At 35.9% G+C, this 22686-nt stretch overlaps 1 protein-coding gene across 1 annotated transcript in view; it reads left to right on the forward strand.

Moving 5' to 3' along the window:
- Nucleotides 1-18058, forward strand: part of LOC102581794 (WD repeat-containing protein 11) — a 22801-nt gene extending 4743 nt beyond the window's left edge. The window contains exons 3-20 of the mRNA XM_006358228.2: nt 616-703; nt 810-991; nt 3001-3137; nt 4171-4237; nt 7178-7319; nt 7443-7557; nt 8717-8792; nt 8885-9067; nt 9775-9935; nt 10917-11022; nt 12289-12490; nt 12620-12906; nt 13142-13263; nt 14247-14391; nt 14496-14588; nt 17001-17074; nt 17182-17235; nt 17308-18058. Of these exons, the coding sequence (XP_006358290.1) occupies nt 616-703; nt 810-991; nt 3001-3137; nt 4171-4237; nt 7178-7319; nt 7443-7557; nt 8717-8792; nt 8885-9067; nt 9775-9935; nt 10917-11022; nt 12289-12490; nt 12620-12906; nt 13142-13263; nt 14247-14391; nt 14496-14588; nt 17001-17074; nt 17182-17235; nt 17308-17593 (2520 nt within the window). The 3' untranslated portion in view covers nt 17594-18058. The remainder of the gene's footprint in view (nt 1-615; nt 704-809; nt 992-3000; nt 3138-4170; nt 4238-7177; nt 7320-7442; nt 7558-8716; nt 8793-8884; nt 9068-9774; nt 9936-10916; nt 11023-12288; nt 12491-12619; nt 12907-13141; nt 13264-14246; nt 14392-14495; nt 14589-17000; nt 17075-17181; nt 17236-17307) is intronic.
- Nucleotides 18059-22686: the final 4628 nt, after the last annotated feature.

Consider the following 22686-nt stretch of genomic DNA (forward strand, 5'->3'; position numbering starts at 1 on the left):
TGAACACACACAGAGATTAAATATTGATAATAACATAAAAGGAATGTAGTTTTACTTTCTCTGTTTTTACCTTACAACACTCTCTTGTTACTGGTTATTATATAGATTAGGCAGAATGTCGCTAAAGGTTGTACTTGGACGTCCTCCAAATATGTTTTCATGAATTGGTGCAGTGAACATACGGGTAAATATATTGGACTTATTGGTTGCATACTAGGATTAAAATGAAGCGACCTATTCAGCCTATTTATAGTTATGTACAAAGTAATATACAAGTCAAGACTTGGTGTCCTCAGTTAGTTGAGTTGTGTGAGCTTTTTATAGGGCTTCTGTGCCCAACAAAAAGAGTTGGTTCTATTTCCTGTTCTTTTATGGTTAGTGATAGTTTTGCAAGGTATGCCTTTTTGAGATATACCTGCATTAATAGTGGAGAAAATATTCATTCTGGTCATTCTTACTGGCATGGAGGGCCTCCTTTCATTGGCTGACAGGAAAAAAATGGAAGCGTATCATCATGGGATTTTAAATAAATGATCACTAATAAAATAATGTCTTCTTTTGTCGTAGAATTTTAAGATTTCCCCCCCATCACTGAGGTTATTTTTTTGATTGTAGATTAGTCTAGTTGGGCAGCTTCATCTTCTTTCTTCAGCGGTGACTATGTTGGCTGTACCTTCTCCTTCTTTGACTGCTACTTTGGGACGTAAGTATATTTGTGGACTGCTACTCTTTTTGTATTATACAAAATTTATCAAGATTTCGGATGAGGTTGTGCTGGTTTTGCCACTAAATAGCTTACAATTATGAAGGTGGAGGAAACTCTCCAGCTGTCGCTGTTCCGCTTGTTGCTGTGGGAACTCAAAGCGGTACAATAGACGTGATTGATGTCTCTGCCAACGCTGTCAGCGTTAGCTTTGCAGTCCATAACAGTGTTGTCAGGGGATTAAGGTGGCTTGGGAATTCCCGGCTGGTTTCTTTCTCGTACTCACAGGTGACAAATATAAACAGCAAAAAATTCACTATTTCCAAGGAGAAACATAATGTTGGCATCTTCTCTACCTGTTGAGTGTCTGTTTAGATTTCTATCACCGAGGAATCTTCCATTGTATATTTTTTTTCCCTTGCATATAGACTATCATCACAAGTAACATCTATAATCTATATAATCATAGTCTATAGAGAGGCATTACGGCACCTCCTAAGACATGATTCTATTTATTTATTTTCTCAGATTTTCCCCCATTTCCCCTTCCCATTTAATAGTCAGGTGATATGGCTTCTCTCTGCAGCCAAGATTCTTATATATCTACTCTTCCAGATTATGCCTTTCTTTTTCTTTCAATTATATGTCTTTGTTCATTCCTCTTCTCCTATTTATTTTTGATAATCATTCTAGCCAGCTTGCGTGCACCTTGATTAATTCCATGAGGCACCTGCTGCCTTCCACCAACTCATGATCTAGGTGACTCTATCCACCAAGGCTTAGACAAATGAGAAGAAATCACCTAGTTTTTTTCCTTTTGCAGGGAATTGAATCTGAGACCTCATGATTTTCAACCCACTTCATTCCACACCCTTGGGGTTTCTTTTCTCCTATTTATGGTTCTTACTTTAGGTAACGAAATAAATTTTCATATTAATGTGTACTGGTGTGAAAAGTTATTAGGCGTAAGAATCAAATGTAGGGATTTTGTTGAAAACTTGAGAAAAGAATTTTTTTTTTGAGGAAAGAAAAGAAAATATTTACTGATGTGTTTGAGAGATAATTGGGGAAGAAATATAGAAAATAACTTAAAATGGTAGGAGACAAACTCTTTGCAGAAGAAAGGCGAAAAATGTGTAGGGAAGATGAAGAAAACAAAGAAAGAAAGAAGGAGAAAAAGAAAAGCCAAAAGTAAAATTAAAAAAAAGAAAAAGGAGAAGAGGGATACAAATTAGTAATCAACTAGTTTGAATTTGACAACTGAAGATCTTAAAAGGAACTACTTGAATACTTCAAATGTATACAATTGAGTAGGGAATAAAAGGGTAAAAATTATGCATCTACACTTGTTTCAAAAGTGCTACTAAGAAACTGTATAGGTTGCACCCAAGGGTGTGGCCTAGTGGTCAATGAAGTGATTGAGAGCCATGAGGTCTCAGGATCTAATCCCAACGGAGACAAAAGCACTAGGTGATTCTTCTCGTCTGTCCTAGCCTTAGTGGACAGAGTTACCTGGTAGTTGTTGGTGAGAGGTGGCTGGGTATCCCGTGGAATTAGTCGAGGTGCACGAGAGCTGGTCCGGACACCACGATTATAAAAAAACAACAACTGTATAGGTTAATTTTATACAGAGCTGACCTAAGAGTCTTTTTTGCCTTTTAAATTGTTTAAATTTTGTTGTATTAAAATGTGAAGAATGCTCTTTTAAATTTGTCAAGTTGTTCCTTGGATTTTCTTGAAAGGAATTTCCAAGGCAAATGTTAAACACATGAATTTACAATATGTATTTTTTGGTTGAAATTAAGGCTGATATTGATATCTACTTATTAAAATTGCTAAAATTTTGCAATGTAATATTTTATGGGCTAATTTTCTTTGTAGTTAAATTGTTGGGAAAACCTTTTCTCTTTGAATGCAAGAGCTGTTTCAACACTTCTGCTTTTGGATTTTGTTGCTGTGATGTTGTGGCTACTTCATTTTATTTTCACTTAAGGTTATGTTTTGACTTGACTGTTATGTTTTCAAACCTTTTCTCTTTGAAAGTTTAAGTTATGCAAATTACTGTTGTGTTTAAGTTTTGAACTTGTATGTTTATATTGTCTTTCGAAGAAAAATTAAAATTATTTTTATTTTTGGAAAAACCTTGTTCTTTTTTAGTTAGATTAAGATTTGAGTATTTAAAAGGATCATTTCATTAATTAAAGAAATCTTTTGCAACCATGTGAAGTATAGGCATATTCACTAGTTTCAATAAAAAAAGGACTGGTCTCACACAGAATCTTCATTTTGGACTTCAGGGTACAGAAAAAGCAGGTGGCTACATCAATAGGCTCGTTGTGACATGTCTTCGGAGTGGACTCAATCGACCATTTCGAGTTCTGCAGAAACCAGAGCGAGCACCTATTAGAGCTTTAAGGGCTTCATCTTCTGGCAGGTGCATTTGTCAACTTGTCAATATTGTGTGCAATAAAAGATGAAATGCTTTTGTTCTTCTTGACTCAATAGTGTTAGCGAGATCTTTACTCTATATGACCAGGAGTAGTTAAGCTTTGCTGAAGGATGTAGTATTGTACTATTTCATTATAAGAGGCATGTATGTGCTAGGGAATGGGAAATCTTCAAAATTTCATTTGGCCAAGCTCCAGAGCATTTTCATGAATTTTGAGTTCAGATTTATATGGACTGTTCATTATTGTGAACATTCTTTTGACAGTAGAAAAGATAATGTGGCACCCATTTTACGTGTCATGGGATCTCAGTATATCAAGGATGTCCCTGGCAGCCCATGAATTTAAAGACATTACTGTTATTGACTTGTGAAACATGGAAACAAGTTTTTCTTAATTAATAAAATAAAAAACATTTTCTGAAAAAAGAAATGTAGAGAGACAAATAAGTCAAGTCTCTTCCTCCTGTTCTCCATTGCTGATGCACTTCAAATTGTTTTAATACAAGCTCATTCTTTTTTTGTGTTTTTGAAACTTCTAGTTGAATTACAGCTTTGTGCCCATGTATTACTTCCTCTACATTGTTTTTTCTATTGGTAATTCCTTTGCATTGTTTATAAAGAAAAAAATTGGAGTGGGGAGTTCGGGAGGTTGTTTTCCAGGCTTGCCCAATGACTGACCCTCCTCTTCCATTCCTTAACCCATTTAGATCATTGATAACACATGTAATATTTTAAGCGCAGCATAATTGCTTGGGAAAGGGAATTCTAAGGAAACTCTTTGGGACTATTTAGATTATAAACCGAATGGGTATTGATTTTCTCTTTGCTTTCTACATAACTGTGATTTAAGTGATTGCTTCTAGCTAATGATTTGTTCCAAAAAATGTGGATTTACTCACCATGTGTGTTCTCTTTATTCCACATCTTATACTATGTCCTTTTTATCATCTCTCATTGAGCTGATAAAAGTCTTTGATGTTCCCTAATCTTTTAAGCCTAAAAATGGTCTGTCATGTAGGTACCTATTGATTTTGTTTCGTGATGCACCAGTAGAAGTTTGGGCTATGACTAAGACACCAATCATGGTAAATATGTTCTTTCTCTTATTCTCGCCATGATTCATGTTGAGAAAAATGTGGTTTCAGGTTGTTTCAATTAATGTTTGGATCTTGAGATAGCATTTTTGAAATTAATGAAAGTATTGTGGATCCATTTCAAAAAATGAAGGTATCGTGGATTGTAAGTTGACCCAATTAATGAGATTAAGGCGTAATATTTTATTAAACTGTGGATTCTAAGTGCTCTGAAGTTGCTCATAGCGAACACAGTTACTTCCCTACCCTTTTCTTTTATAACAATGGTATCCGGTTAGTAAAAGTGCACCTCAGCTATTCATTCAAGTACTTGTTACCAACCCACAACACACATGTATGTAATGCTGCCACAAGGCCTAGGCAGATGGGAATAGATCACTTAGTTTTTTTTTTTTGGTCTTTTGTCTTTGCTGGGAGTTGAACTGTTCTGCAAGGTTTTCACTTATTTCATTGACGACAAAGCCACAACTTGGCCTCTGTGGTGGACAAGTTGAGGGAAGCGAGACTGAGATGGTTTGGACATGTACAAAGGCGGAGCGCAGACGCCCCAGTGAGGAGGTGCGAGGTGATGGTGGTAGAGGGTACGCGGAGGGGTAGAGGTAGGCCCAAGAAGTATTGGGAGGAGGTGATTAGACAAGACTTGGCTATGCTTCACATTACCCGAGGACATGACTCTAGATAGGAAGGAGTGGAGGTCGCGTATTAAGGTTGAAGGTTAGTAGGGTTAGCGTGTTGTCTTCCCTTGCAAAGGTATGGGTTGTTAGCGTTTGGAGTAGACCTAGCCTTTTGTTGTTTACTGTGTTTCACGCATCGCATTACTTTCTTGTTGTTATTGTCTCATCTGTTGATTATACGCTCTCTTTTGTATTGGCTGTTATGTTTTATATATATCTCTCATGTCATTTAGATTTGTTGTTCTTGAGCTGAGGGTCTCCCGGAAACAGCCTCTCTACCTCCACGAGGTAGTGGCAAGGTCTGCGTACACTTTACCCTCCCCAGACCCCACCTAGTGGGATTTCACTGGGCATGTTGTTGTTGTTGTTGTTGACAAAGCCACAACTTTGGATGATAGTTACTTCCCCACCCTTAACGGATAAAAGGAAAAGAAATATGTGTTTGTTTTCCATCCTCTTTTCTATGAGAACTGTGAAGTTCTTGCATGTCAAAACTTTACTTGTTGCTCAAAGAACGTCTTTCTAGATTAAGATATGAGTTGTTTTTCTAAGATTCTATCAATAAAGAATCTTTTAGGATCTTGGTTGATTTTAGTATGTAGGACTTCATGGGTGATTGTATAATCTTCTGACCAATTCTACCAGAATGATCAACCATCTTATATTTTGGTATAGTCGTTGAGAATATAATTAAGAATATAAAAGTGTGTTCTCTATAAAAGCTTAAGCTTTTAGATGAGATGATCACACATTTCAACATGGTATCAGAGCCATGTCCACCCAAGTCTTATTTCACCCGATGTTGGCCTCATCTTATATTATCTACGCTCCAAATTTCCAATTATGGGCATGCGGAGGGGGTGTTGAGTCCAACAATGGAGTATTGTGAAGAGGTGATTAGATAGGATATGAGTGATATGACACACCTGCAACATACAAAGGATATGACCCTAGATTGGAAGATATGAAGGACGAAGATTAGGGTAGAAAGCTAGTAGGTATTCGATTGTTGTCTAGTTTTCCTTATCAATATTATTATTATTACTCTCCTACTATCTTATTCTTCGATTTTATTATTACTTGTTATTTCCCTTGCTTTGGTTATCCTTTTATTGATTTTTGCTATTGTTTTTTTCCCCATTAGTTTTTGCATGACTTCTTTACTACTGTATTTTCTTTCATACCTAGTTTTTATTTCAGCCGAGGGTCTATTGGAAACAAGCTCTCTACCTTCACAAAGTAGTGGGGTAAGATTGTGTACACACCACCCTCCCCAGACCCACTTGTAGGATTGCAATGGGTATGTTGTAGTTCACTCCAAATTTTCAATAAATTAGCGAGTAGTGACAAAGAAAAGCTTTAGGAATGAGTAATTCCGAGAATTATAGCTAACAGAGATATAGAATTGTAGAAGAGAGAGATAAGAGTATGATATTATTCATGAACGAATAGCAATGTACATCAAGTACTGTATTTATACAATTGAGAATTTCATCTACATAGATGATAGTTTCTAACCAACTTTGTGACACATGAACAGTGTTAACTGTTTTCCTGAAAGTGCTAACTGCCTAACCGATTTTGTGACACATCAGCTCCTAACTGAATTGACTTCTAATTAACTTCTAATTCCCTATCTTAAGCCTCCAACCTTGCATCAATACCCCCTGTTTGAAGACCATGGTCATCAAAAAAAAGAAAGAAAAGAAAAGCTTTAGGAATCTAATATCCAGATTAGCTATGAAAAGATCAGTTTCTCTCACTTCATGCTGCAAACCTTCTTCACACTTAGGCAGTTAGGCTTTTGAAAAGATGCTCCCTTGGAAAAAACACAGCGTTTGTATCAGGTTTTGAAACGTGGAATATGAACGCTTTGCTATTTAGGATTTGCTTACCATGCAATTCTGTGTCAGTCCCTTGTTCAGTCATGTGCTGTTTCTGTATCTGAACACGTCAAGGTACTTGTAAAGACTTATTCAACATATTGAATTGGATCTAACTGGATTGTGAACTACCTTGTGGAAATGATGACCATATGCTTGTAGCTACCCTAGTGTCACCAGTACTCCTGAAAAAGCTGACTAAGTTAATCCCGCTTGCTGATGGTTCCTTGATTATTTTAGGATGTTCTCTCACAAGTATATTGATGTATAGTTAGAAAATAACATCTTTTTGTCTGCCTGGTTGGCGTTAATCTGCCATTGCATTATTTATTCTTTACTTTCCAACTTTTATTGTATTATATTTTTCAATGCAGCTTAGATCACTAGCTCTCCCATTCACTGTGCTAGAATGGACTCTTCCAACAGTACCACGGCCATTGCCTAAAGATCGTCCTGCCATAGCGTCAACAGAGACATCCTCCCCAACAAAAGAAGCAGTTGCAGCAGCAGATGCTAGTGAGCTCAGTTTACTTGATTTTTCACGCATTACTTGAGTACATATTTCCTTACAAAATGATGTCTTCTATGACTGTTGTTTTTTGTGAATGCTAATACTTATGGAGTAAATTTTGACTGCAGAAGGAGCTGGGACAGATGGATCTCAAGATGAATTTTCAGAAAGTTTCTCTTTTGCACTAGTCAATGGTGCACTTGGAGTTTTTGAGGTTCATGGTCGAAGGATCCGTGACTTCAGGTATTTTCTTCTAATGTTTATAAAACAACGATAGTCAATCAGTTAGCATTTGGTGGGATAACTGTCTAAGTTGATATTTTTCCTATGGTCTTGTAGAATTAGTTACAAATATTTCCCTTCTGATTTCATTTTACCAAGGAATATTATATCCAATCAAATTTCGGGGGTGGTAGGGAGTGTTTGAATGCATGGTCAAAGCTATGGAAGAGCAATTGACTTTTTATTGTTATAGCCTGGCAGATAATGAGAAGGTATAGTGATCCTTTATCAAAAAGTGAATATTTTGGTTTAACGATTGAATCAGTATTATGAAGCAATATGGATTTGGCAAAGGGCTGACCTTTAGATTAGTTTCCTCTGTCCTTTCTCTCTCTCTCTCTCTGTATGAATGCATTATTTGTCTTTCAAGTTGGGCAGAAACTAATTATATCTTTTTATATTTCAATTTTTAAATACTGCAAAGGTTCTTTGTGGATCAAATAATGCCGAGTCTTTGTAATCTGCTTAAGCTACAAGCAGTCAGCTGCTAAATGGACAATTCTGATCCTGGCCTATATGCTGGGAACAAGCTGATTATATAACAAGAATTTAAATGTGTATCCCTGTGGCCTACTAGCAATCAATGTAATTGATTAAATACTTTTGGTGAACCTTTGCTTTTCCTTGAGTTCTGAGCTCCGGTTTGTAGCTTTATTTATGACTTGGTAACAAAAATAAGGACTTCATAACATTTGTTCAATTGTATTGCAAGTTTCTGTTATTTTGTTATGAGGTATGTGTTGCAGAGAGTGCAAGTTATCAGATTATTGGTGGTCTCTTTTATGTGTCATTGTGTATCATCAAGCAAGAAAGAAAATTTATTAATAAGAAAAGAAAAATTCTGTATTATCGGTTTTTGTTAGGTTCAATGGTAAGTAAAGATGCCAAGTTTCTGGGACAATCTAAAATAGAAGTGTAGGTCACTTTTGAGGAATATACAAAGTTACCAGTTTCAGAAAAAGAAGTGTAGGTCACATTTTTTTTCACCTTCCTTAAAGTGTAGCCTGGGTGAGAGCGAAAATCAGATTACCTTACCTTTGAATCTGCTTACCTCTTTCAATGTCTTTGTTCTGCCATCAGCTGTACAATTGTACCTCACATAACGTTGTCATTTTTCTAGACCTAAGTGGCCTTCATCTTCATTTGTTTCATCTGAGGGATTGGTGACGGCAATGGCCTATCGTCTGCCTCATGTGGTATGCCGTGTGTTCTTTTTACATCGAAGTGTCATTTTCTGTCTGATTGCTTATCTGTTAACAAGGTTGGCAATAATGCATCCGTTCTGTAGGTTATGGGCGACAGGTCAGGAAACATTCGCTGGTGGGATGTTACTACTGGACAGTCGTCCTCATTTAACACCCATAGGGAAGGCATCCGTAGAATCAAGTTCTCACCAGTTGTTCCTGGAGATCGTAGTCGTGGGCGTATTGCCATTCTGTTTTATGATAACACATTCTCGGTATTTGATCTGGTAAGCGAGAAATTCCCCTTGTTGATTTCTTTGCATGTGCCTCAATATTCTGAGTGCATTTGTTTCCTCCTTCTCTATGGAAGTCGACATACCTGAAAATTTGTATAGTTTTCCCTATCTTAGAAATACAGATTATCTATAGTTTTGCTGTTGATTAAGAGAATATATTTCCAGCTCTTTACCTTTGTCAAAAAAAAAGAGAGAATATATTTCCAGTAGTATCAGAATCCCATTACTGCTTCATTTCGTAGAGTGATTCCTTATCTGTACAACAACATACCCAGTGTAATTCCACAAGTGGGGTCTAGGGAGGGTGGTGTGTACGCAGCCTTACGCCCTTACCCCTACCTTGTGAAAGTAGAGAGGCTGTTTCTGTCTTTCTAATAGACCCTTGGCTCAAGTAAAGAATAATAAAATCAAGTATGAAAAGGGAGATTCAAAAGTGAAACAGACCTGAACATAATGGAGAAGAGAACAATAGAAACAACACATAATACTATAACCAAAGCAAAGGGTGATTCCTTATTTGTAGTCTTATCTTATTTAGATCCATAATACTTGAATAGCTGAACTTCCTATTACCCTTCCCTCAAGTTCTTTGCATGGGTTTCGCCTGAAGTCTCAATAATTAGCTGTTCAAAGGTTATGTAAAAGTCTGGCACACAGTTCTAATTGCTTCTAAACTATATTACATTTCTCATTTGCAGGACTCACCTGATCCATTAGCCAATTCAGTTTTACAACCTCAATTTCCTGGAACTCTTGTGTTGGAGCTCGATTGGTTGCCTTTGCGATCAGATAAGAATGATCCACTGGTGCTATGTATTGCTGGAGCTGATAGCAGCTTTCGCCTTGTTGAAGTCAATATGTATGTCCCAACAAGCTTACTATTCTGTTTCATTATCTGTTTTATCTGTTCTCCCAGGTTATAAAATAAAAATTCAGTAACAATTGAAATGTACAAATCTGATGGGGTAGGAAGCAGCTTGTGTGCTCTAGATTCTGGAATAATTGCTCTGTAGGTTAATGAGATTTCTTGTCCTGCTCCTAGATGCGTAGTTACAGATAAAGTAATACTCATCTGGAGCCTTCATAAAAAGAAAGAAAGTAAATGCTTGTCTGAATAATTGCTCTGTAGGTTAATCAAATTTCTTGTCCTGCTCCTAGATGCGTAGTTACAGATGAAGTAACACTCACCTGGAGCCTTCATAAAAAGAAAGAAAGTAAATGCTTGTCTGGAGTTGCCAGAAGAATCCTTTATCTTGGTTTCTGCTTCTTTTTCCATAAGTTTGCATTCGTGCTTAGGAGTTGGGACAAGTTTATCATGATTTGATTGGTTATTTTGCTATGTGATGCTGTTTCAATTCGTTTTATTACTGGTCCTTTTCAATAAGTTTAATTTTAATTATTTGGTATTCTGATTGTCTCTCTTTCACACACTTTTTTGAGGGAAATTGGCTTTAATTTGACTTATCATTACCTGCTACATTTTAGAGAATCCTGACACTGTAATAAGCTTCCAGAAACTGTTAAAGCTCCCCGCATTAGCCTTGAAAACTAAGGAATGCTAGTCCCCGTATAACACATAGGGAGAACAACTTAAGTGACTGCTGCGGTTGTGTCTGATATTGAGCAATTTATACCCTTGGAGGCAGAAATATGATGTTTGCAGTAGAAATTTGAAATACTTTAACTTGATGCAATTTCTTACCTTCTCCAATAACCCAAAAATTATCTCACTTGTTATAATTCAACCCTTTGTCTATTCTAGATGGATTTATTTTTCAGAGTTCCTGGTTTCTGACTTGCGTATCTTTGTAAAACTGTTTTTTTTTTTTTGCTTATGCAGGAGTGACAATAAAATGGTCCATGGTCCACAAGCTCGACCAGTCAAAGAAAGATTTCGACCAGTGCCTTTGTGTTCTCCCATATTACTACCCACACCACATGCCCTGGTAACTTTGCTTTTCCTTTTCTCCACAAAGCATGCTAAACTAACATAGATAGGATTGCTTTATTGAGAAGAATATTTAAATCTGTCAAGTGTCTCAAATTTGTTGATGGGATCCGTTGTTGCCTCCTTATATGGTCTTGGAGATTTCTGACCTCATAGCTAGCTTGTGAAGTCGAGTTAGGACAAAGGTCCATTTTTCTTATCAATGTATCATAGCCAGACTGATCCCTATTGTTGTGTTATCTAATGTTGGCTGGAACTCCAGTCTTCGCGTGCCCCGGCTATTGGTTTCCTATACTAATTGAGGGAATGAGCAGTTTTTTACTGGTATGTTCTAGGAGAACCCTCACTTGAAAAGCTAGCTCTTAGGGTTGTCAGGCTCAAAGTCCAATCAAAATTAACTTTTTGGTTTGAGGTTATTAAATTATTACAATTGTCAGTTCTTTCGTTGGCATGCAACAAATCCTGTGGCTTTATTTATGAGGCCTGACAAACCTAGATGGAAATTACATAACAAGAGTGTGTTCACAGTGAAATCACGTTACTGGAATCTTAACACAAGGCAGTCAATGATAGACATTTGGCTTTGGAAGTTAATCTGGAAGACCAAATGCCCCCCAAAGGTAGCTTGTTTTTGTTGGTTGGTTTGTAGAAAGGCTTGTTTAACACATGAGGCCTTACAGAAAAGGGGATGGCAATTTTGTTCAAGATGTGTCATGTGTGAACAGGAAGCAGAAGTCAATGACCATCTTTTCCTTCATTGTAAGCAGCGTTGAGCCTATGGAACATGTTTTTGGTTCTGTTGGGAGTTAAATGGGTGATGCCTAGCACAACAAAGGAACCACTAAATAGCTGGAAAGGTATTGGGAACAGAGGAAGAAATGAACACTGGTGGAGAACTATCCCTGCTTGCATATGGTGGACCCTCTGGAAAGAAAGAAATTTAAGAAGTTTTGAGGGACAAAAGACTAACTTACAGAAGGTTGGAATGAATTGTATAAGCCTTTTGTTTTTTTGGTGTAAACAGAATCTTGTAGGGGATAAAGTAGATTTAGTTGATTTTATAGGAAACTTGTAAAGTATACCCATGGGTGGGATGTAAGTTTCCAATTCATCATTTTTTGTATGATGAATTTTTTGGTGTGAATACAAAGTTACCCTTCTCTCAAAAAAAATCCTGTGGCTTTATTTTTGGTAAACAATTTTCATATCGAAGTTGGAAATAAATATTTTGTTACCTCTTCGTTTTTTTTTCTGGTTATTGCAGGCATTACGTACAATCTTACAGTTAGGTGTGAAGCCATCATGGTTTAATACATGGAGTACAACCACAGATGACACGAACCACCAAGTTCCTGGAACTCCAACATCTGGAGATCTTCGTAACCACATGATTGAATCACCCCGCATTGGCGATTCTGTAGTGCCTGAGATGCTTCTCAAAGTACTGGAGCCTTATCGTAGAGAAGGTATTATTTTAGTGTAATATTATATTATGTTGTAGGATATATTATCTAGCAGCATTTACACTTAAACTTTGCATAAAAGACAGTACACTTGGTGAAGTATTTGACATGTTTCTACGTCTGTTACTCAAGGGTGCATACTTAATGATGAGATGGTTAGACTCTATGCTGGTCTAGTGGATAAAGGTTCTGCAGTAAGGTTTGCCTTTGCTGCTGCTATATTTGGGGAACCCATGGAAGCTCTTTTCTGGCTGCAATTACCGCGAGCTCTAAACTACTGGATGAAAAGATTGACTAACAAGTCTCCAGCAAGAGTCCCTCAATCAGCTTCCACGTCAGAACTTGATGAAGTATCTATGTTAAATAGGATATCATCAAAGGGAAAGTCGGGCACCGAAACGGGGAAAAATAATTCTTTGGTTAGTATTATCAAATAAATTCTGCTGAGTGTTCATGAAACAGATAATCTGCTCATAGTTTGACCTCTTAACTGTGTGTCTGCTCACCAATTTCTCTGGAATGGTTTTTCACCTTCTAAGTTAGGTGCCTTTAGTGGCTTGCCAAAAACAAAAAAATAGAAGAAGAAGAAAGGAATTAGGTGCCTTTAATTCTATTCCCAGGATATCTGTTGATCTTATGGCTTCTCTCCGGCAGGGAAATGGTCAACTTCAGCTGATGGCCTTTGAACAAGAAGAGTTGTGGGGGCGTGCTAATGAGCAGATTCCTTGGCATGAAAAGCTGGAAGGAGAAGAGGCAATTCAAAACCGTGTACATGAGTGAGTGTCCTCTATATAACTGGTCTATTTATATCTGCTTATGCCAACACACCAAGATTGTTGGTCAATGAGGTTGACAGGGTTGGCCTAGTTTAGTTTGAAACTTGTATATCCTCCAATCTGTAAGTAGTGAACATGAGAATATTTAGCTTTGTTAATTGTCAAGGCAGGAAATAATCTGAAACTAACAGTCAAGAAACTACACCAAAATCAGAAGAAAAAAAAAGAGGCAAGAACTAGAGGCCGAGAAATGGTAGATCACAGCAAAGAGATAACTGAAACTTAAGGCAAAACAACAAGAAGTAATCTGTAACTAGGCAGAGAAGCAGAGAACAAGAAGAAAGAAGAAACTAGTAAGATAGATCAACAAGATAGGTTTCAGAAATAATAACCAGAACATGAAGGAAAGAGAATGAGAGAGATAGAACCTGGTCATTAGCATTACCATCCAAGTGATGAAGTCCAGAATACTACTGATGCATACTGTCATAAGCTTCAACAAATTAGTGATTGAATGATGAATCCCATCTTGCTTTTATTTGCTCTTCTGAAATATTTGCATTGTTGAGTGTCTACATGGAGGAGCTCACATTGCCAAAATGAGAAGGTGTGTGTGTGTGTGATATCTCCTGATGCGCCCCTAGTGGTTGGACTGAATGCAGATGCTTTTGAAATGCTTGAGAGTTACATTTATTAAAGAAGAAACAGAATCACGAGTCTGTTATTGCAAATATTCCTGGAAATCTCACCAGTCCCTGAAACTAGTGACGTAACAGAACCAATATCATTTATTGCTTTCTTTAGGAACAACAGAACATATAAAGGAATTATTTTCATAAAAAAAAAAAAAAACATATAAAGGAATCAAGAATTAGGGTTTTCATCATATGAAAATTAATTTCTGGCCTTCACATGCATTTCATTAGGTGACTGTCATTTGACCTTGAATTGTTGAATAAGATAGCTTTGTTTCTGATTACCAGATTAGTTTCAATTGGAAACCTAGAAGCTGCAGTTAGCTTACTGCTCTCCACGCCTCCAGAGAGCTCATATTTCTCTGCAAATGCATTGCGTGCTGTTGCCCTTTCTTCAGCTGTATCGACGTCTTTACTTGAGCTGGCTGTGAAGGTGCTTCTTCGTTTCAATGTTTCATTTTATCTTTTCCAGATAAATGCCTTCTCTTTCTTTGTGTTGGTGTCTTTGTTAAGTCACTTGTTGTGATGCTTGTGTAGGTTGTTGCTGCCAATATGGTTAGAACAGACCGGTCCTTGTCTGGAACACATCTTCTTTGTGCCGTTGGCAGGCATCAAGAAGCTTGTTCTCAGGTAATGTTCTCCATATGTTTTCTCATTTGTTAATGATCTTGATGCATTGAACATAAATTGATTGATGCTAAAGTTACATGCCTTCATTTTATTGAACTTTAATGGGCTAGATTTATCGACTATCTGCAGTGTACTTATTGCAGATTGAGCTTGATGCATGATTAAATCTTATAGCATCTTGATCTATTCACTTATCTTTCCTACTTGGTGGAACCATTCACTGTTCTTGTCTGGTTCTATGTTCTCAGGCTGATTTCTGCATGTTGAAAATTGTGACTAGCTTGATAAATGATATATGTATGAAATATACACATATATTGTATATATGTATGTATGTATAGGTCGGGGCATCTTTTTCCACCATGTTAAATCATTATTGATCTTCTAAAAGCGAGTGAAGAATGATGTGATGTGTATAAATTGTGCTTGGTATGGTGGACTTCTTTTTTCAGAAAATCAGTTTCCAGTGGGAAAGGAGGACACTAGTAAGGTTTTTCCTGAGTTATTGTAGTATTAGTATTTTTGTCCCTATCATATTAAACCAAGCACATATAACCTTTAATTAAACTAAAGGTTCAAATTTGGTCCTTAAACTGACGGAAGTCAACTGACAGTAATCCGTATTAATGAAAATGCTGGTTCCATTGCGCTACTTCAAGGTCAAATATGGTATTTTACCATCTCATAGACTGGAGCAATGTTTCTAGCCTCATTTTTATCTAGTGATGAAAAATTTCCCAAATCCTGCAATTGAATTGCGAGCAAAAATTTTGCTGCCCTGAACGGTGCTGGTAGTGATTGTGATAAGGAGGATAAAGATGAGTTGTTGTGTAAGAACCAAGACTTACAATGTCAATGGTACAATTGCACATTATCTGAAGTAAGCTGAAGCATGGCCTTGAATGAGATTTTGCCCATTGGAGATTTTAGTAGTGTGAAATTTTTAGTTCCTTTTGATCTTGGTGAGCGTGTTGAATTAATTAGCTCCTTTGTGAGGATATTTGACGAGGAAACATTGTTAAGGTCCTTGCAGTCTTCTGTCAACTATTGGAAGGCGCTGACTATGAAGTTATGGGTGGAATGTGAAGGGATGATGAATAGCATAATGAATTTAAAACTCATTTTGACTCCACAAGACAATCACTTATTGAGTGATTGGAAGGGAGGCGATATTTATTGATAAGAGTGGAAGTGCAGCAAATTAATAGGGAGCTTGTAATTTTGGTTAGGGCTGTAAATTTTTGAAGGTGGCCAGCATGTCCTTAATGCTGAAGAATACAACTTTACCAATGTTCAAAAAAAAGAATGGAAGTGCAGTTCTTGATTTGTTTGTCCGATCCACTCCATCATGGTGAAATTGGAGGCAGTTAGATGAATAGAAACTGTAGCGTGCCTGGAAATTACTGGTTGTATCTATGCTGCTTGGACTCTTTAAAAATAACGCTGATTGTGTGTTGGATCCTCCAAAACTATCTATTTTTGGAGGATCTGACACGGGTCTGGCAGCATTTTTGGAGGGTCCAATCAACATGGGTTCCGATCTCTTCAGGAAGGTTCAATGTCTTTGAGAGACACCCTAGTTATCATCATGTCTTCAGATTACATTCCTTTAAGAATTTATAGGTGAAGAATTCAACACAGTTCCAAATCCAGAATTTCCCTTGGAAAACATTAAAGTGCATTGGATTCAGTCCATATCAGGATCAAAGTATCTAATCTATTTCAAGGTCAAATGCACTTAGTCGGTTAGTCCAATAATATGGAGAAGTTTTTTTTTAGAAAAAGGCAGAAACTTATGTGCCAAAACTGCCTTTTCCTTGTGGGAAATGTTTTATTCAAGAAATGTTGTTTCCACCAAAATCGGGATAATGACTTTCCATTGCTTTTGGGAAACATCATTCTCTTTTGCAAATATCCCAACCTTTACTCCTTATCACTTGCTTTAACCACTTTTGGATCTTTTTGTTAATTTTCATTTGAATACATTATTATCAATCTGTAATACTCAAAGATATCACCAAGACACTATCATCAAAATCTTACACTTTATACGTTTAAGCTGTGACAATTACACCTATACCCTACCAAACACCAGAAAATTATCCAGGAAATGTTTTTCCAGGGTAAAACATTTTCCACATAAAACGTTTTCCACTGAAAATATTTTCGTTTGTACCAAATGCACCCATAGCTGGGTCGTGTTTTCATCTTCGTAGTCCTCTAACTAGGGCATCTTCTGTAGTTGCTTACATGCTACAAGTTTTACTTCCTCTTACTAATCTATTTTTCTGAGAATTATTCCTTTCATTAGCCATTATAAATGGACTTGCACAGATTTTGCAACTCCAGTTACATGCCACATTTCATATTTCTCTACTTGTTGGTTAATTTCATGTTGTATCTATTTGGCAGTTACAAGATGCTGGATGCTGGACTGATGCTGCAACATTAGCTGCAACACATCTTAAAGGAACTGATTATGCAAGGTTAGTACCTATCTCTGATAGAAGAGAACATGGAAGTTCTATGACCACTATGATTTGCTTACAATATACTTGTCAAAAATGGCGTACTTAAAATTTCGGTACTACAGGGTTTTGCTGAGGTGGGCTCAGCATGTTCTTCATTCTGAACACAACATTTGGAGGTATCATCTTTTCTTCATATGGTATTTTCCAGAAAACAGATGGTTCCCTTAATTAGTAATAACTCAATGCAGGGCACTGATCTTGTATGTTGCTGCTGGTGCACTGCCTGAGGCGTTAGCTTCTCTTCGTGGGGCACAACAACCAGACACAGCAGCCATGTTTATACTGGCTTGCCAGGAAATCCATAGTGAATATCTATCTAGCTTGGATGATGAATTAAGATCTTCAGATAAGTTGGTTAACTTGCCTGGACTGAACCCAGAAAGTGAAGATGTCCATGCAGTTGGTGAATACTATGGACAATACCAGAGAAAACTGGTCCATCTTTGCATGGACTCCCAACCTTTCTCGGACTGAAAACTTTGCTGGGATTCCTTTTACAATGTGTCTTAAGATCTTTGTCTCAGCAATCCGAGTGATCAGAACAAGCTTCCCATCCTTAACCATACATTTGAGCTAAAAACTCGAGACATTTAAGCGATTGTCATAAAATGCCAAGACCCTTGCCCGAACTACAGTTTGGCATGAGCTCAGATTGAGAAGACTTAAGCCTGTCAAATTAAAGTTATCCAATACAGAAGTAATTGCAGTTCTTTGGGGGTCGACCATGGCAGAATGGACGATGCTTTCAACCTGGTTGCAGTTGTTCTTGACATGTATACATTTTCATACCACTGAGATGATTGTTCTGTTCAAAAGTTTTGTGCCATAATACACGTCCTTTGAAAGCTAGCCACATTGCAAGATCAATTCTTTTGTATTAGAATGGAACTGTAAATTGATTGATTGATTATGTAATAGCATTGAGTTATTGAGTTCATACCTTCATTGTTAAGGGGTGACTGGGTGTCAAATTGACGGGTTATTAGAAGGGTGTTTTAGAGCAAACAGAAAATGTTTGGTACAAAAAATGAAGTTGAAAATTCTTATAAAGTTAGGATATTGCGTGAAGCCCCATAACCCTTAGATAGCATACGACTATGTAGATGTTGAAGAATCTGCCCGAATAGGGGAGGGCAAAGTCGTGTATGAGCATGAGGGAGTATATTGGAGTTCGGAGCCAAAAGGGTAAAAATTTGTCAAAAATTCCAAAGGGCAACATTTAACGCTCAAATTAACGTCGTTGAAATCAGGTCAAACTGGGTAAGGCTCAAATTTCTATGCACCTGGTAATGAGAAGAAAGCAATAGTAAATTGGATAATTTTAATTCGATTATAATCAAATCTTTTATGATAGTAAAACTTAATCTTCTTTTCCATCATATAAGATTTGATTATAATCGAATTAAAATGATCAAAAGAAAAGTATTTTCTTTGAGTCAAACTTCCTATCGCCATAGCTTCGTAACCTAAGTAACGCTTTGAATTAAATAAAATTTAAAAGGTAATAATTAAAATCTACATAATTAAAATATAAACCTTGCCAAAAATTACATATTTTGACCAAAAACATTTAATGTTGCTTTCCTGAACATTTATAGGAATAATAAAATGGACTAAATGTAATAACTGTATCTTAATATATAAATATTTTAACCATGGCTAGATAATTCATAACATTTTCTCCAAAACACAGACACAATATATAATCAAGGGAAAAGAGTATGAAAAATATTTTAACTTTGGCCAAAATTACTGTTACGATACCAAACTTTATGGAGGACCTTTTACCCCTGCACTATTTAATAGTGTATTTTAAAGAGATAAGTGTCAAAAACACATCTAAACTATATCTTTTTTTTGAGTTTCATACCTAAACTATTGAGAGTGTGAGTTTCATATCTAAACTATCACTTTTTAGTTTGAGAAACACACCTCTCTATTTTATATCACTCTCATCATGGTATGTGTAATACACTCTCTTTTATTTTAAAGAATTTCCACATCACACTCCACATGGACAAAACATTCAATCTAGACACAAATTAAATAAATTATTAGTATTAGTTAAAATTAAAGATTAAAATTATTATCCAAAAATAATAATATTATTTTTATAAAATAAAATGTAAAATACTTTTCTTACCCCACTCCATCACTTCCTCTCACCACCACCCCCGCCCCCATTTTTTTTGTTTAAATTTCTTTTATAAATGTTAGATATATACATATCGAAAATATTTTTTACTTGCCGCCGCAAGATTTTTTTAATTTTTTTGTTTATTTATGTTATGATCGGTACACTAGTAGATTTTTTTTTTTCTAAAAATATATGTACGTACATATCTAACACAAAATGAGAAAAATGTAAAAAAAATAAAAATTAGGAATGGAGGATTAAATAGAATGGGGTAAATTTTTTATTTTTTTAAAAATAAAATAATATCAATTTTTTTTTGGGGGGTGGGGGGGTGAGGGTGAAGTATGAATTTTTTTAAAATATTTTATAAAAGATTTTTTTAAAAAAGGATGGGGGTTGTCCGGGGGGGTTACGTGGAGGAGGTGGAGTGGGGTAAGAAAAATAATTTTTATTTTTTTATTTTTATGGATAGTAATATTTTAATCTTTAATTTTTAATTAATATTAATAATTTATTATTTAATTTTTGTCAAGGTGGAATATTTTATCCATGTGGAATGCCATGTGTCAAGATTTTTTTAAAATAAAAGAGAGAGTGCATTACACACACCACTGAGGTGTGTTTCTCAAACTAAAAAAATGATAGTTTAGGTATGAAACGCACACTCTCAATAATTTAGGTATGAAACTAAAAAAAAAAAGATAGTTTAAGTGTGTTTTTGACAATTATCTCTATTTTAAATGTATATATGTGCCCACGTGGACACGTTACTATTTATAATTATTCAATATTTATGATGTCCACGTGGGCACATTATATACCTTTAAAATACACTATTAAATAGTGAAGGTGGTAAAAGGTCCTTTCCAAAGTTTGGTATTGTTACGATAATTTCGGTCAAAGTTCGGATATATTTCAGACTTTTTTCCCTATAATCAAAGTATAAATTATGGCAAAAGTTTCAATTTACTACTGCTTTCTTCCTATCATTACATTTTTGTCAGGTCTCGTAAGGCACAACCGTCGTGCGTCTTACAAGACGCTGACAGCGGTAAGGCACATAGAAATTTGAGTCTTACCCAGTTTGACCTGATTTCAACAACGTTAATTTGGGAGTTAAAATGTTGCCCTTTTGGTTCTTAACTGAATTTTATTGCCTTTTTGGAAAAAAATTTCACCTTTTGGCTCAGGATTGAAAGGTTTAAGGGCTTGCAAAAACATTAGTATAAGTTAAGTTACAAGCGACAATACTAGTGAGCTGTATAAGATCCAATTTTTAATGAGTGTATCCACAACTTATAAAGATTTAAGAGTTGAATTGCCCATCAAATTAAACATCTACGAGTATAGTTTTCATCAAAACAAACCACTCATCAATTCGACTTTGACACAAGTTATGCATGATTTACGACCTATGCGGCTATAAGTTATGCATGATTTACGACCTATGTGGCTCCAAAGTGGGTGGCACGTGCATGAAACCAAAACCTTGGTTTGACTTTGACACAAGTTATGCACGATTTATGACTTATGCGTCTACAAGTTATGCACGATTTACGACTTATGCGGCTACAAGTTAGGCACGATTTGTGACCTATGTGGCTCCAAAGTGGGTGGCACGTGCATGAAACCGAAATTTGGTGCATTAGAGGTGCGTCGCATTAAATGGGTAAGTTTGTAAGCGAAAGTTATTGATGCAATTAAGAAATTTGTAATGGAAGTAGTTAATCTAGGAGGCTCGAAGAAGATGATAGCCAAATCAGGGTTATAATCGAGGATTGAGGCTGGATTGAATGTAGACGAGAAAGAGAGAATCATATTTTATTTCATGAATACCTCATCTTACATGCAGTTGCTACATTTATAGAATTGAATCTAATAACAGAATCTGAAATTATAACTGCTACAGCTAACCGCTCCAATAAACTCTAACTAACTTGCCACATCACCTACTATTTTTGCCACCTCAGCTCGTGTACACCTAACTTGTATCAATACCCCTTGCTAAAGAAAATCCTTGTCCTCAAGAATGAAATGTAGGGAACCTATGCAGCAACTCAGATTCAAACTCCAAGTAGTTTGAGTGTCATCAATACCAAACCACTTCACCAAGACTTGTCCCACTGCTCTATTACCCTTCTTCACAAGCCTTCTGTCGAGAACAACCTTGGGACTAGGTCAATAGGGACTGGAAAGGTGAAAAATAGGAGGATGATTGATGATGGAAGGAACTTCAAGGCATCTCTTTAGTTGGGAAACATGGAAAACTAGGTGAATAAGAACATCAGCCGGTAGCAACAACATGTAAGCCACTACTCCAATCCAAAGTGAATGGCACGTGCATGAAACCGAAATTTGGTGCAGTAGAGGTGCGTCGCATTAAATGGGTAAGTTTGTAAACGAAAGTTTAGTTTATAAGCAATAGGTTGAGGATTCACTTTTCATTTAATCTAGTTTTGTCTACAAGCGATAAGTTGGGAATCATTTCTCTTCTTTGACGTTTTGGTTAGCCAAGACTTTTTCGTCATGATTTTAGATTATGGATTCAAGTTAAAAGATTATATTTTATATCTCCATCAATTATTGGGGTAAAGTTTAGGTAAAGTTTCTCATCCTTCGTCTCTCGACATCTGAGGTAAAGTTTCTCATCCTACACTACCCTCGTCAATATAAACTTTCCAATGTTTGGACAAATAACTTTGTACGCCATTATACTTTGAGATCCATTAAATATTTTATCTATTTCTTTTTCATCCTATGCTACACTCGACAATATAAACTTTCCAATGTTTGGACAAATAACTTTGTACACCATTATACTTTGAGATTCATTAAATATTTTATCTATTTCTTTTTCTTTCTACAAGGATGAATAATAGTTTAAGAACAATTTTGGGGGGAAATGAGAAAAAGAACAACAACAAATCTTACATAAAAAATAGTGATTCTCTTGAAACTTTAATCAAAAGAAAATGAATATCAACAAACAATAATAACTTAAAACGAGAAATGGTCAGCCCCAATTTTTTTTTATATAACTAGTCATTTATACGTGTTTATAGTTTATACAAAGAGTCAGTATCTTATTATATAACTTGAAAAATGTTCTTTCGAGTTAATAATATGTTAGTCATTTATTACAATATGATACATTGATTCTTGCTTTCAAAAATCTGACTGATAGATAATAAGTTTTAAGTAGTTTAATTCAAAGTTCTAAAATATCAAATAAAGTTTTATTGTTATTTAAACTTAAAAATTTGAGAGGAAAATTTACTACATTCCTACTATCGCAACTATATAAAAAAACGAATGAACTTTTCTAAATATTAATAGTAACATTTTTTTATATATAGCTATAGCCTATAGTAATTTAGCCATAACAATCCCAACATAATTGAATTGCTGCTTCATCAAGTAGAGAAGAAAA

The sequence above is a fragment of the Solanum tuberosum genome, unplaced genomic scaffold, assembly GCF_000226075.1.
Source record: "Solanum tuberosum cultivar DM 1-3 516 R44 unplaced genomic scaffold, SolTub_3.0 scf00272, whole genome shotgun sequence".
Lineage (NCBI taxonomy): Eukaryota > Viridiplantae > Streptophyta > Magnoliopsida > Solanales > Solanaceae > Solanum > Solanum tuberosum.